The sequence below is a fragment of the Gorilla gorilla genome, chromosome 10 (assembly GCF_029281585.2).
Source record: "Gorilla gorilla gorilla isolate KB3781 chromosome 10, NHGRI_mGorGor1-v2.1_pri, whole genome shotgun sequence".
NCBI classification, from domain to species: Eukaryota; Metazoa; Chordata; class Mammalia; order Primates; family Hominidae; genus Gorilla; species Gorilla gorilla.
Genome location: NC_073234.2, coordinates 22,402,753 through 22,413,141, shown reverse-complemented (window position 1 = coordinate 22,413,141; position 10,389 = coordinate 22,402,753). Strand labels below are relative to the sequence as shown.

At 53.9% G+C, this 10,389-nt stretch overlaps 1 protein-coding gene across 1 annotated transcript; it reads left to right on the top strand.

Annotated features, from left to right (window-relative positions):
* Positions 1 to 540: 540 nt before the first annotated feature.
* MLF2 (myeloid leukemia factor 2) lies at positions 541 to 5,992 on the top strand. Its single transcript, XM_055358543.2, has 8 exons — positions 541 to 1,068; positions 1,645 to 1,722; positions 1,953 to 2,082; positions 2,331 to 2,366; positions 3,239 to 3,292; positions 3,700 to 3,828; positions 3,998 to 4,157; positions 5,018 to 5,992. Exons 2-8 carry the CDS (start codon positions 1,673 to 1,675, stop codon positions 5,203 to 5,205), a joined length of 747 nt encoding a protein of 248 aa, XP_055214518.1. The 5' UTR covers positions 541 to 1,068; positions 1,645 to 1,672; the 3' UTR covers positions 5,206 to 5,992.
* The last annotated feature ends 4,397 nt before the right edge of the window (positions 5,993 to 10,389 follow it).

Here is a 10,389-nt window from a genome sequence, read left to right as displayed (position 1 = left end):
CTTTGACCTAAGAAAGCAACCAAGAAAGGTCAGTGCAGGACTGGGAGCTCTTGAAGACGCAAGAATTAGAGTAAAAGGAAGGGGAGAGTGGCATTAAACTAATACATTTCAGAACTGTAGCCTTTCCCCAGTCCAACCCTTCACAGATGGGTAACGGGGGAGGGTCCAGGTCCCTCTCCAACGCGAGTTCTCAAGGGCCTCGGGTTCCAGCCTGGCCGAGGAGCGCCATCTGGCGGCCAACCCCCCAACCTGGATCCTCTGCCCCATCCGACTTTCTGAAGCCCGAACTAGATCTGGGCTGGAGAGTTTCACCTCCTCCTCTGCGTCACTCCGGGGACTCCGCCCTGCCAGGAACGCTCCTCCTCAAGCGGGGACAGGCCCAAGTGCCTACCCCGAAGGAAAACTGCCCATCCTCCCTCTAGGGTAGACTGCTTCTCCAGTAGAGTCGGCTTAAAGCTCCCCACAGGGATCCGCCCCGCCTCGTCGCCCACAGAGAGCCCGCCTCTCCCCAAGGGGCATCTGCCCCTCGTCCTCCAGTTTCCCCTTGAGGAGGGAGAGAGAACGTGCTGCACTGCGCCCCCAGGTTCAACCTCCAACCCGGTCCCTCCCGAAGAATGGATTCCTCTTCTCCTTCTCCTCCCCTGCCTTATGGGAGCCTCTTCCAGTCCACAGAACCCAAATCAAGGTTACTAATGAGCTCCCCTTCTTCGTGCCCAGGGGACCCCTCTCGGCCTCAGGCTCTGCTCCCCTGAGCTTGGCCCACGGCCCCGCCGCCCCTGGGACTCGGCCCCAGCCATCTCATCACCCACGCCAGGGGGCGGGGCTCCCACGGCCCGGCCCCGGGTGGGCGGTTCTATCGTGACGTCACTTCCGCCCGGGCCTGGCCGAGGTTCGGGCTCCGTGGGCCGAGGGGGGGTACGGAGGTGGCAGCTGTGGGAGGAGGCGGCGTGGAAGGCCGAGGAGCTCAAGCCCGGACCAATCCCCACGTCCCGGGCCGCGACCCTGACCCTGCAACGTACCGGGAAGCGAAACCGGCCGGATGGGCCGCTGAGCCCGAATCGGGCACTGGTGAGGCTCGGGCAGAGCTGGCAGCCCGGGACGGGAGCGGGCCCACGGGGCTGCAGGGTCTGGGAGCCCGGGATGCGGGGTGGGGAGAGGAGAGGCTCAGGCCTACCTCTCCTGCTCGCCTGGCGGGGAGGCGGGAGCTACAGGAGTCGCAGACAGGCGCGGGGGGCTTAGTGAGGCCCGCCTGGGGGAGGCCTGAGTGTAAGGAGGGGGCGGGGTGGCTGGGGTCATTAATGGGGCGGAGGACCTGCACTTGGTATTCTCATGTAGAACGGTGTCGTCGGCGGGAGGAGGGGAGAGTATGCTACCGGCCAGAGCTTTGGGAAGAGGATGGCTCTGGGTGGGGGAGGGAAAAACCGAGAGGGTTGGAAAAATTTTCCATGGCCCTAATTGAGAAAGAGGTTTGAAGAGCCCTTCCCTCCCTAGAGGGTTGTGTGGAACACCTGGAGTAGGGTCTCCCTGGAGTTTAGGGGGTCAGTTACAGGATTTGGAAAGGACAGTGCTCTGAGAGTCCCTACACTGAGTGGGTGTGCAAAACCCTGGCCACCTCCAAGTATCTGAGCTTCCATATCTTTCCAGTGTGGAGCCCCCTGGAGCTGAGATCAGGATGTTCCGCTTCATGAGGGACGTGGAGCCTGAGGATCCCATGTTCCTGATGTGAGTACTCCCTCCCCCTCAAGCTCTCCCACTCCAGGTCTCTGAGCAGTTCAGGCAGACATTGGGGTTCCCATTGCTAGGAATGGTTGGAACTGGCTGGATACCTAGCTCCTACCTAGCAGGAAGTAGGCATCGGTGCCACTGTTGCTTCGTGCGTATTTTTTTGCAGGGTGGTGGAGGGATTGACAGTTTGGCGCTTCTGCCATCCATATTATGTGCTCACTCCACAGGGATCCCTTTGCTATTCACCGTCAGCATATGAGCCGTATGTTGTCAGGTGGCTTTGGATATAGCCCCTTCCTCAGCATCACAGATGGCAACATGCCAGGGACCAGGCCTGCCAGCCGCAGGATGCAGCAGGTAATGGTGCTGAGACACACCTGAGACCCAAAGAAAGGTTGGAGGTTGGTTAGGAAAGCACTTAATTTTCTTGCATTACAGCCAACTGAGCAAGTGAAATGCTCTAGGAGTTGGGGAAAGGGTCAGGAAAAAGGGCTTTGTGACTCCCTTTTGAGAGGATGGAAAAAAATTGAGGCCATGGGCCTGGTTTGGGATTGTAAAGAGATAGGATGTGGTCTCTAATTTCTGTTCCTCATGTGTTCCTGTAGGCTGGAGCTGTCTCCCCCTTTGGGATGCTGGGAATGGTGAGTCTTTATCTCCCTGTGTCCTTCCATCTCAGACACACTCTCTACCCTTAGATATTATTCCCAAATGTGCCTCTTAGGAATAGTTTCATGAGTAACCCCAGAATCTTCTCTTTTTATGGCATTCACAAAGCTCTGAGCCTGTTGAGTACTAGGAGCCCTGTGGGTTAAAGGTGTTAAACTCTTGTTGGGAGGCCGAGATGGGTGATCACTTGCAGTCAGAAGTTCGAGACCAGACTGGCCAACATGGTGAAACCCCGTCTCTACTAAAAATACCAAAAAAGCCAGGCATGGTGGCACACACCTGTAGTCCCAGCTACTCTTGAATCCGGGAGGTGGAGATTGCAGTGAGCCGAGACTGCGCCACTGCACTCCAGCCTGGGCAACAGAGCCAGACTCCATCTCAAAAAAAAAAGAGAAAAGATGTTATTAACTGTTGTACTCCTAGAAGTTCATACGCATTAGGAAGATGTAATTGTCTAGCAAAATTTGTTCTTTTGAGGAGGGAGGTGCAGTTAAAGGGCCAACTAGAGATGATTTTTTGGTAGGTTTTAACAATTTCATGCCTTACCGCTTTAGAGTTTAGAATCCATTACTTTGGCTTGCTTCCTAAAGATGGGGGGAATACAGCAAGCAGGAGAAGGAAAATTGGATCAGAGCAGTCACAGAGACTGAGGAAGGGGTCAGCAGTTCACAGGAGGAGAAATATGAATATTCTGGTTATTTTAACAGAATGAGAAAGAGAACTTGCTAGATGTGAAGGAAGAAGAGAAAGGAAATGTGCAGCCATGTGGGTTGTGGGTTCCTAAACAGGATCAACTCTGAACACTGACTTTGCTTTCCTGACTCTGTTTTCCATCTCTTTCCTCCAGTCGGGTGGTTTCATGGACATGTTTGGGATGATGAATGACATGATTGGAAACATGGTGAGACTTGCCCCATACCCTTCCCCGGCCTTGCTCTCAGTGATGGCTGACAACACCTTGCATCCTCTAAGGCAAGAGGGAGACAGTATGCTAGTGAAGGGTAAAGTACTGGATAAAGTAATTAAACCAGAGAGCCTTGGGACCCTGTATCTGCTGTCATGCCTGCCTGAAGCAGCCGGCAGCAGCTCTCTTACGTAGCATACAGTTAAGGCCCTGTCTCTTCAGGTCCTTCTTGCTCATGGTTGGACTCAGAGGAATTTGGGAGGGTAATGATGACGCCTGATGTTTTTTCAGTTCTTGCATTTTGTGAGAAAGATACAGGCTAGAACAGGCAGCTGAAGGGTGAAATCCCTTCACCAGGGGTGATGCCTCCCCATTCAGCCCTCCCCTACCTACCCTGTCCTCAGGAACACATGACAGCTGGAGGCAATTGCCAGACCTTCTCATCTTCCACTGTCATCTCCTACTCCAATACGGGTGATGGTGCCCCCAAGGTCTACCAAGAGACATCAGAGATGCGCTCGGCACCAGGCGGGGTGAGTCGGGGAGCCCTCCTGTCCCAGAGAAGGTGGGATTGAGCGGCACCGCCAGAAACCCTGGCTGCTTTTTTCCAGATTGGGTTGTGTGTGGTGTGTTTATCCTGAGATGGTATAGGCAGGGCTTTGGAAGGGGCGGCTGAGTGTGCCATGTTCTGCCTCGTCCCAGATCCGGGAGACACGGAGGACTGTTCGGGATTCAGACAGTGGACTGGAGCAGATGTCCATCGGGCATCACATCCGGGACAGGGCTCACATCCTCCAGCGCTCCCGAAACCATCGCACGGGGGACCAGGAGGAGCGGCAGGACTATATCAACCTGGATGAGAGTGAGCCTTCCCTCCCGCTTCCTGGCTGGCAGCCCCTAACCCAGTTCCCGTGGACATCCCTAACACATAGACACTTCTGGGGCAAAGCTCTGGGTCAGCCCCATATTCCTTTTTTTTTTTTTGAGATAGAGTCTCGCCCTTGTTGCCCAGGTGCCCAGGCTGGAGTGCAGTGGCGCGATCTCAGCTCACTGCAACCTCCGCCTCCCAGGTTTAATTAATTCTCCTGCCTCAGTCTCCCGTGTAGCTGGAACTACAGGCATGTGCCACCACGCCCAGCTAATTTCTGTATTTTTAGTAGAGACAGGGTTTCACCATGTTGGGCAGGCTGTTCTCGAACTCCTGACCTTGTGATCCACCCCCCCGACCGTCGGCCTCCCGAAGTGCCGGGATTACAGGCATGAGCCACTGCACCCAACTGTCAGTCCCATATTCTTACCGCACTTGGAGCCTCCTCCGCTGGGGCTGAGTCAGGGGCTGGCGGTGTCTTTGTGAGGGGCCTACTTTGTCCCTGAAGTTCCGTATTGATAGTGTTACACCCTTCTCCACCTTGATCCGTTTCTCCCCTCTTTATCTTTTTCAAATCCGCAATTATTAAGTACCTAGTGTGCACACAGGACTGTGAACCTGAACTGAAGAATAATCCCATTCTGATTTCTTCCTCCCGTAGGCCACCTTAGGCCTACCGGTGGCTTCCTGGGACCGTGCAGAAACCAAAAGAGCTAAGGGAATTGCCACCCCACCCATCCCTGCACGCACACTCAGCCTTCGCCGCTTTGGCCGGAAAAGCTGTGGCTCGCTCGCACATCGGCCTCCAGGAGCCAGGCCGCACACAGGCCTCATGTCCGCGCTGTCCTTTCCAGGTGAGGCCGCAGCATTTGATGACGAGTGGCGGCGGGAGACGTCCCGATTCCGGCAGCAGCGTCCCCTGGAGTTTCGGCGGCTTGAGTCCTCAGGGGCTGGGGGACGAAGGGCGGAGGGGCCTCCCCGCCTGGCCATCCAGGGACCTGAGGACTCCCCTTCCCGACAGTCCCGCCGCTATGACTGGTGAGGGCCCCGGGCCCTCAGCCTCTCTTGTAAGTATCAGGAGTAAGGAGGGCGGGGTGCACCTGCGGACGGTCCTCGGCTGCAAGGCAGGCTCAGTTCAGGCTCCCGCAGGAGCTGCCTTTGATAGTACGAGTTGACGTGGAAAGAGAACAATGTTCTCACTGACATAGGGGATTAAACCCCAACTCCTGGCTCTTAACGTAAGTTTTTTCTTCCTTTTGACTTGTGCTCCTCTCTCTTTCCCCCTCCAGGTACAGGCTGAGAGGCTGAGAAATCATCCCCTGAATAACTTTTTCCTCTCTGATTCCCATCCCCAATTTAATATTAAATTAACAGGCAAGCCGGCCCCCACCTCTCCCTGGGGGTCTCAGGGAGAACCTTTCACGGCGCCCTTTCCCTACCTTTTCCTTCTTTAACCATTGATGACTTCGCCTCTGCATCTACTGACTTGATTTTTCATTCTGCCACTCCATCTTCAAACCCCTCACCTTTCCCATCCTACTCCTGCCATGCATTGAAGGGTCAGTGCATTTTGGGGTGAGCTCTGGGTTTAGGGGCCCCCTCCATCCCTCAGCTACCCTGGATCTTTGCCCACCTCTTCCTCAGAGCCCCCACTGAGGGGCCGTAGCCCTATCTAGGGCTGTGGAAGGAGCAGACTGGTTCCTAACTCTCTCCCTCCTCCTGCCCACACACATCAAAAGAATCTTCCCTACACCCTTCTCTGCCTTTATTTTTTGATTTGTGCAACTTGTAACTAGGTGTTTATGGAATAAAGGAGAATGGAAAAAAGACCAAGTGGGATTCTGGCTGTACTTTTGATCTTTTCCTGTTCAATTCAACCCTGCTGTCTCCTCTGAAGTTACCTTCTCACTTTTCCTCGTCTCCACCTGTAGTCTTCGTAGTTCAGAGTTCAAGCCCACATCTCCTTGGTACGGACAGACCATCAGCACTGGCAGGTGCAGGCCATCAGCACTTGTCTGGGCTAGGCTGGGGCGTGAGACATGAGCACCTCTCTCGCTGGCTCTTCCCTCACATTCTGCTGTAACTTTGCTCTTCAGGGATGTGTTGGGCATCTCTCATGGGTGCCTGCAGAACTTGCTGCCCCTTGCCCCTTGGACAGAGTTTCTTTCCTGCACTCTGGGTGGAAACACTTCAGATAACCCTACACAGGCCTTCAGAGGGGAGGAACTCTGGTCTGCAGCGTTCCACAAAGCCTCCACCCACAGTAGTTGAGAATTTGAGCCCAGGGAAGGAGCCTAGAGAAGAAAACTAACCTGGAACCTGAGCAGGACTGGAAGGGCATGAGGAGCTCAAATTTCTCAAGACGTTTGCTCTTGCTTTGCCCAGCCAAATGGGTCACTCTGTTCCTCTTGGGAACTTACTTAATGATGACAAATGTGTAGGAGAGTCTGATAATGGTTTCCTCTCTATGAAAGTCTTGAGTTCTTTTCAGTTGGTAAGGACACGAAGACACCTAAGGCTCTGGGTCCTCTCAGGGAAGGGAGGATCTTCCCCTGTGTCTCATGGACGAGTAGATTCAAGAGGATAAGGAGGATTTGTCCAGTGACTCAACAAGCAGAGAGATGAAGTTGAGCTCAACAACCAGGCACTGGTGTCCTAGTGCAGTGCAGTTACTAAATCTCAGTAAGTAGGCTAGGCTGGTGAAGATGCATGACCGGGTCAAGGGAACCCAGTGGTGAAAGAATCCAGGAATCCCAGAAGTCAATCTAGTGTGGATTATTCACCACCACCTGGGCTCTGAACTGTGGATGATGGAACTCAGCAGCCATGGCCCTCATCTTTTTATCTTTTTTTTTTTTTTTTTTTTTTGAGATGGAGTATTGCTGTGTCACCCAAGTAGTGGCGTGATCTCAGCTCACTGCAACCTCCGCCTCCCCAGTTCAAGAGATTCTCCTGCCTCAGCCTCCTGAGTAGCTGGGACTACAGGCGCACACCACCACGTCCGGCTAATTTTTGTATTTTTAGTAGAGACAGGGTTTCACCATGTTGGCCAGGCTGGTCTCGAACTCCTGGACTCAAGTGATCCACCTGCCTTGGCCTCCCAAAGTGCTGGGATTACAGACGTGAGCTGCTACGCCTGGCTTCACAGCCCTCATCTTTAAGTGTAATCTTGCCCTGTCCAGATAAGCACACGACTGTTTCCTCTGGGAAAGGAGTCGTTTTCTTCACTCTCCTGAGAAGGCAGCAAGGTAACCTGGAGTTGAAGGAGCCTCAGTCCTTAGCTCTGCCACTGACAGCCTTGTGGTCTTGCGCAGGTCACTCACCTCCCTGGACCTGAGTTAATTGGGGCCCTTCTAGCCACAAAATATCAGGCCCAGCCTCTCAACCCGGATTTTAGTTCCAGTGCCCACACGCGCATGTGTAGTCTTGAGTGTGACTGCAGCAGAGTAAGGCTGCCCTGACCTCAGTCCAGGTGAGTCAGTCCAGTGTTTCAGGGACTCCCCTGTTCAGGTCCCAGCCTTTAGACATGTGAACTGATTTGTACTCCTGCTCCCTGCTGTAGGGTTTGCACCACCCTTCAGCCCAGCACTTACTCCTGGGGCCTGTGACTAGTTCTCAGCAGGGATATGTTGTGGGAAGTGAGGTGTTAGCATCGGTAGAGTGAGATGCTCAAGAACCAGCCCCCTAGCACGTCCTGACCTGTCTGCCACTGGGGTAAGGGCCACGGGAGAGGAAGAGGAAAGGAACTTTCCCGAGCGACACAGATATTCTACTTCCGGTCAGCTCTCCATCTGGGCCCAGCCTCACACAACAGCCACCCCTCAGCCACCGGCCCAGCGAATATCCAGAGGACATGGGCAAACGCCTCAGGTTATTTTCTCCACCCCAGAACATTACAGGTTGGAAGAGGCTGACACTAGGTGTGTGACTAAGCAGAATAACACAGAGGAGGGAGACAGGATGCACACGCACAAGCAAGACCTGGCTCCACCACTCAGCTGCACTGTGGGAAAGACTTCCTCTCTCGCAACCTCAGTTCCCCATTTTGTAAAATGAACCTTTCTAGGCACTGGTGACTATGGAGTCATACCTCAGAACTGAGACCTGAGTGAGTGCAGAGAGTCTGACATGCACATGGGATACAAATGACCATTCCACGCTAGTATTTCTCCCTGATCACTCTCTCCCTGCCTTGCTCCTTCAGGGTTCTCTGGTGGTCCCTCATCCCCCACTCCATCCTCAGGACCCCTAAAATACTTCCAGACACGATCTGGATCTCATCCTACTGATCTTGAACAGCCCCCAGCCGTTCACCCTCCCAGCTCCTGGCTATCATCTTTCACTCTCTCCAGACCTTAGCCCCACAGATCAGCAAAGAGAAACAAATGTCTGAGGCCACTCTCCCCCTGCCCTGTTTGTGGTTTGGGATTTTTCCCCCTTTCTATTGTAATGGCCTCAGGCCCTAGTAATAATACCCTTTTTCCTCCCCGCTCTACCCCATGTCCAAGTCACATAAACAGGTGACCCAGAGAACCAGAAGCTGGCCCACAGAACCCAGCAGTCTGGTCTTGCTGCCTGCATATTCCAAGTCCATTTAACTCACATACCTTCCTGCCTTTATGTTCCCAATCCTGGGACTGTCATTCCAGGGGCTGAGGGAACAGCAGGGGTCAAAGATGCCTTCTCTCAGCCCATTCTGGTTGGGCTAGGGATAAGAAGAAAGCAGTCTTAACCTCTCTCGCTGTTTAGACATCACTGGAGTCTTCAGAGAGGAGAGGCAGGAAACGGGTGGTGCTGCACCAGGATGGGGAGATAAAGATGGGATGGTGAGGCATGGGAGGCACTGGGAGGTGAAAGAAATCACTGAGGAGCTGGGGCATGGGGAAGAGACCTTGGTAGCTGGCTCTCATAAGAAGCCTCTGTCCAGCCTCATCCCTTGGAGAGCCTGTGTTGGGGGCACAGAGCTGACATAGCCTGAGGGAGAGGGGCCTGGGACGCTGAAGCCTGACAGAGCTGCTACAGAGGGGGCCCTGAAGCCCCCCAGTGTAGAGTGTGCTGATGACTCTTAGCCCTCTTAGCCTCCGTGTCTGCTTTTTTTTTTTTTTAAACGGAGTCTTGCTCTGTCGCCCAGGCTGGAGTGCAATGACGCTCTCGACTCACTGCAACTTCTGCCTCCCAGGTTCAAGCGATTCTCCTGCCTCAGCCTCCAGGTAGCTGGGAATACGGGCGCCCGCCATCATGGTCGGCTAATTTTTGTATTTTTAGTAGAGACAGGGTTTCACCATGCTGGCCAGGCTGGTCTGGAACTCTTGACCTCAGATGATTCGCCCACCTCAGTCTCCCAAAGTGCTGGGACTACAGGCGTGAGCCACTGCACCCGGCCCGTGTCTGCTCTTAAACGGTAGCTCTTGGGGGACCAGCAGAAGCAGAGAGTGCTTCCCCACCTGGGCTCAGGCCCCTCTGGACTGTCCCTGAGACAAGGCGAACTGGGTTAGCCTTCAGCCTTTCTCTGCCCCTTGAGATTCTCTTCTTCCTCCCTAAAGCCCTTATCTTTTGGGTGGGAATAGGGTGCTGCTCCTGGTTTCTCCTGGCATCACCCCCTCATTTTCATCTGTCACCTGCCACCTGGAGAGCTTGCCATTTCTGGAACATCATCTTGAAGATGTCAGTGTTCTCTGGCCAGGAGGCCAACCAAGCACCTGAGGGGTCTGAGACATTTGGGCCCATGAAACTGGAGGATGGGAGAGCGGGGGGACTTGAAAGATCTGTCCAGGTGGGACTGAGTCGCTAAAAGAGCGTGGGCGTGGTGGCTCACGCCTGTAATCCCAGCAGTTTGGGAGGCCGAGGCGGGCGGATCACGAGGTCAGGAGATCGAGACCATCCTGGCTAACATGGTGAAACTCTGTCTCTACTAAAAATACACACACACACACAAATTAGCCGAGTGTTGTGGCAGGCGCCTGTAGTCCCAGTTACTCAGGAGACTGAGGCAAGAGAATGGTGTGAACCCGGGAGGCGGAGTTTGCAGTGAGCCAAGATCGCACCACTGCACTCCAGCCTGGGGGATACAGCGAGACTCTGTCTCAAAAAAAAAAAAAAAAAAAAACAGAGCAGAGATACCTTGGGAAAAGCCAAGATGACACTGAGGTGGTGTATTAGTCCATTTTCACACTGTTGATAAAGACATACCCGAGACTGAGTAAATTATAAAGAAAAAGAGGTTTAA

Coding starts and splice junctions, on each gene's coding strand:
- MLF2 (XM_055358543.2), top strand. CDS start 1,673: ATGTTCCGCTTCATGAGGGACGTGGAGCCTGAGGATCCCATGTTCCTG. Junction 2,083..2,330: donor CCAGCCGCAGGATGCAGCAG/GTAATGGTGCTG, acceptor GTGTTCCTGTAG/GCTGGAGCTGTCTCCCCCTT. Junction 2,367..3,238: donor CCTTTGGGATGCTGGGAATG/GTGAGTCTTTAT, acceptor TCTTTCCTCCAG/TCGGGTGGTTTCATGGACAT.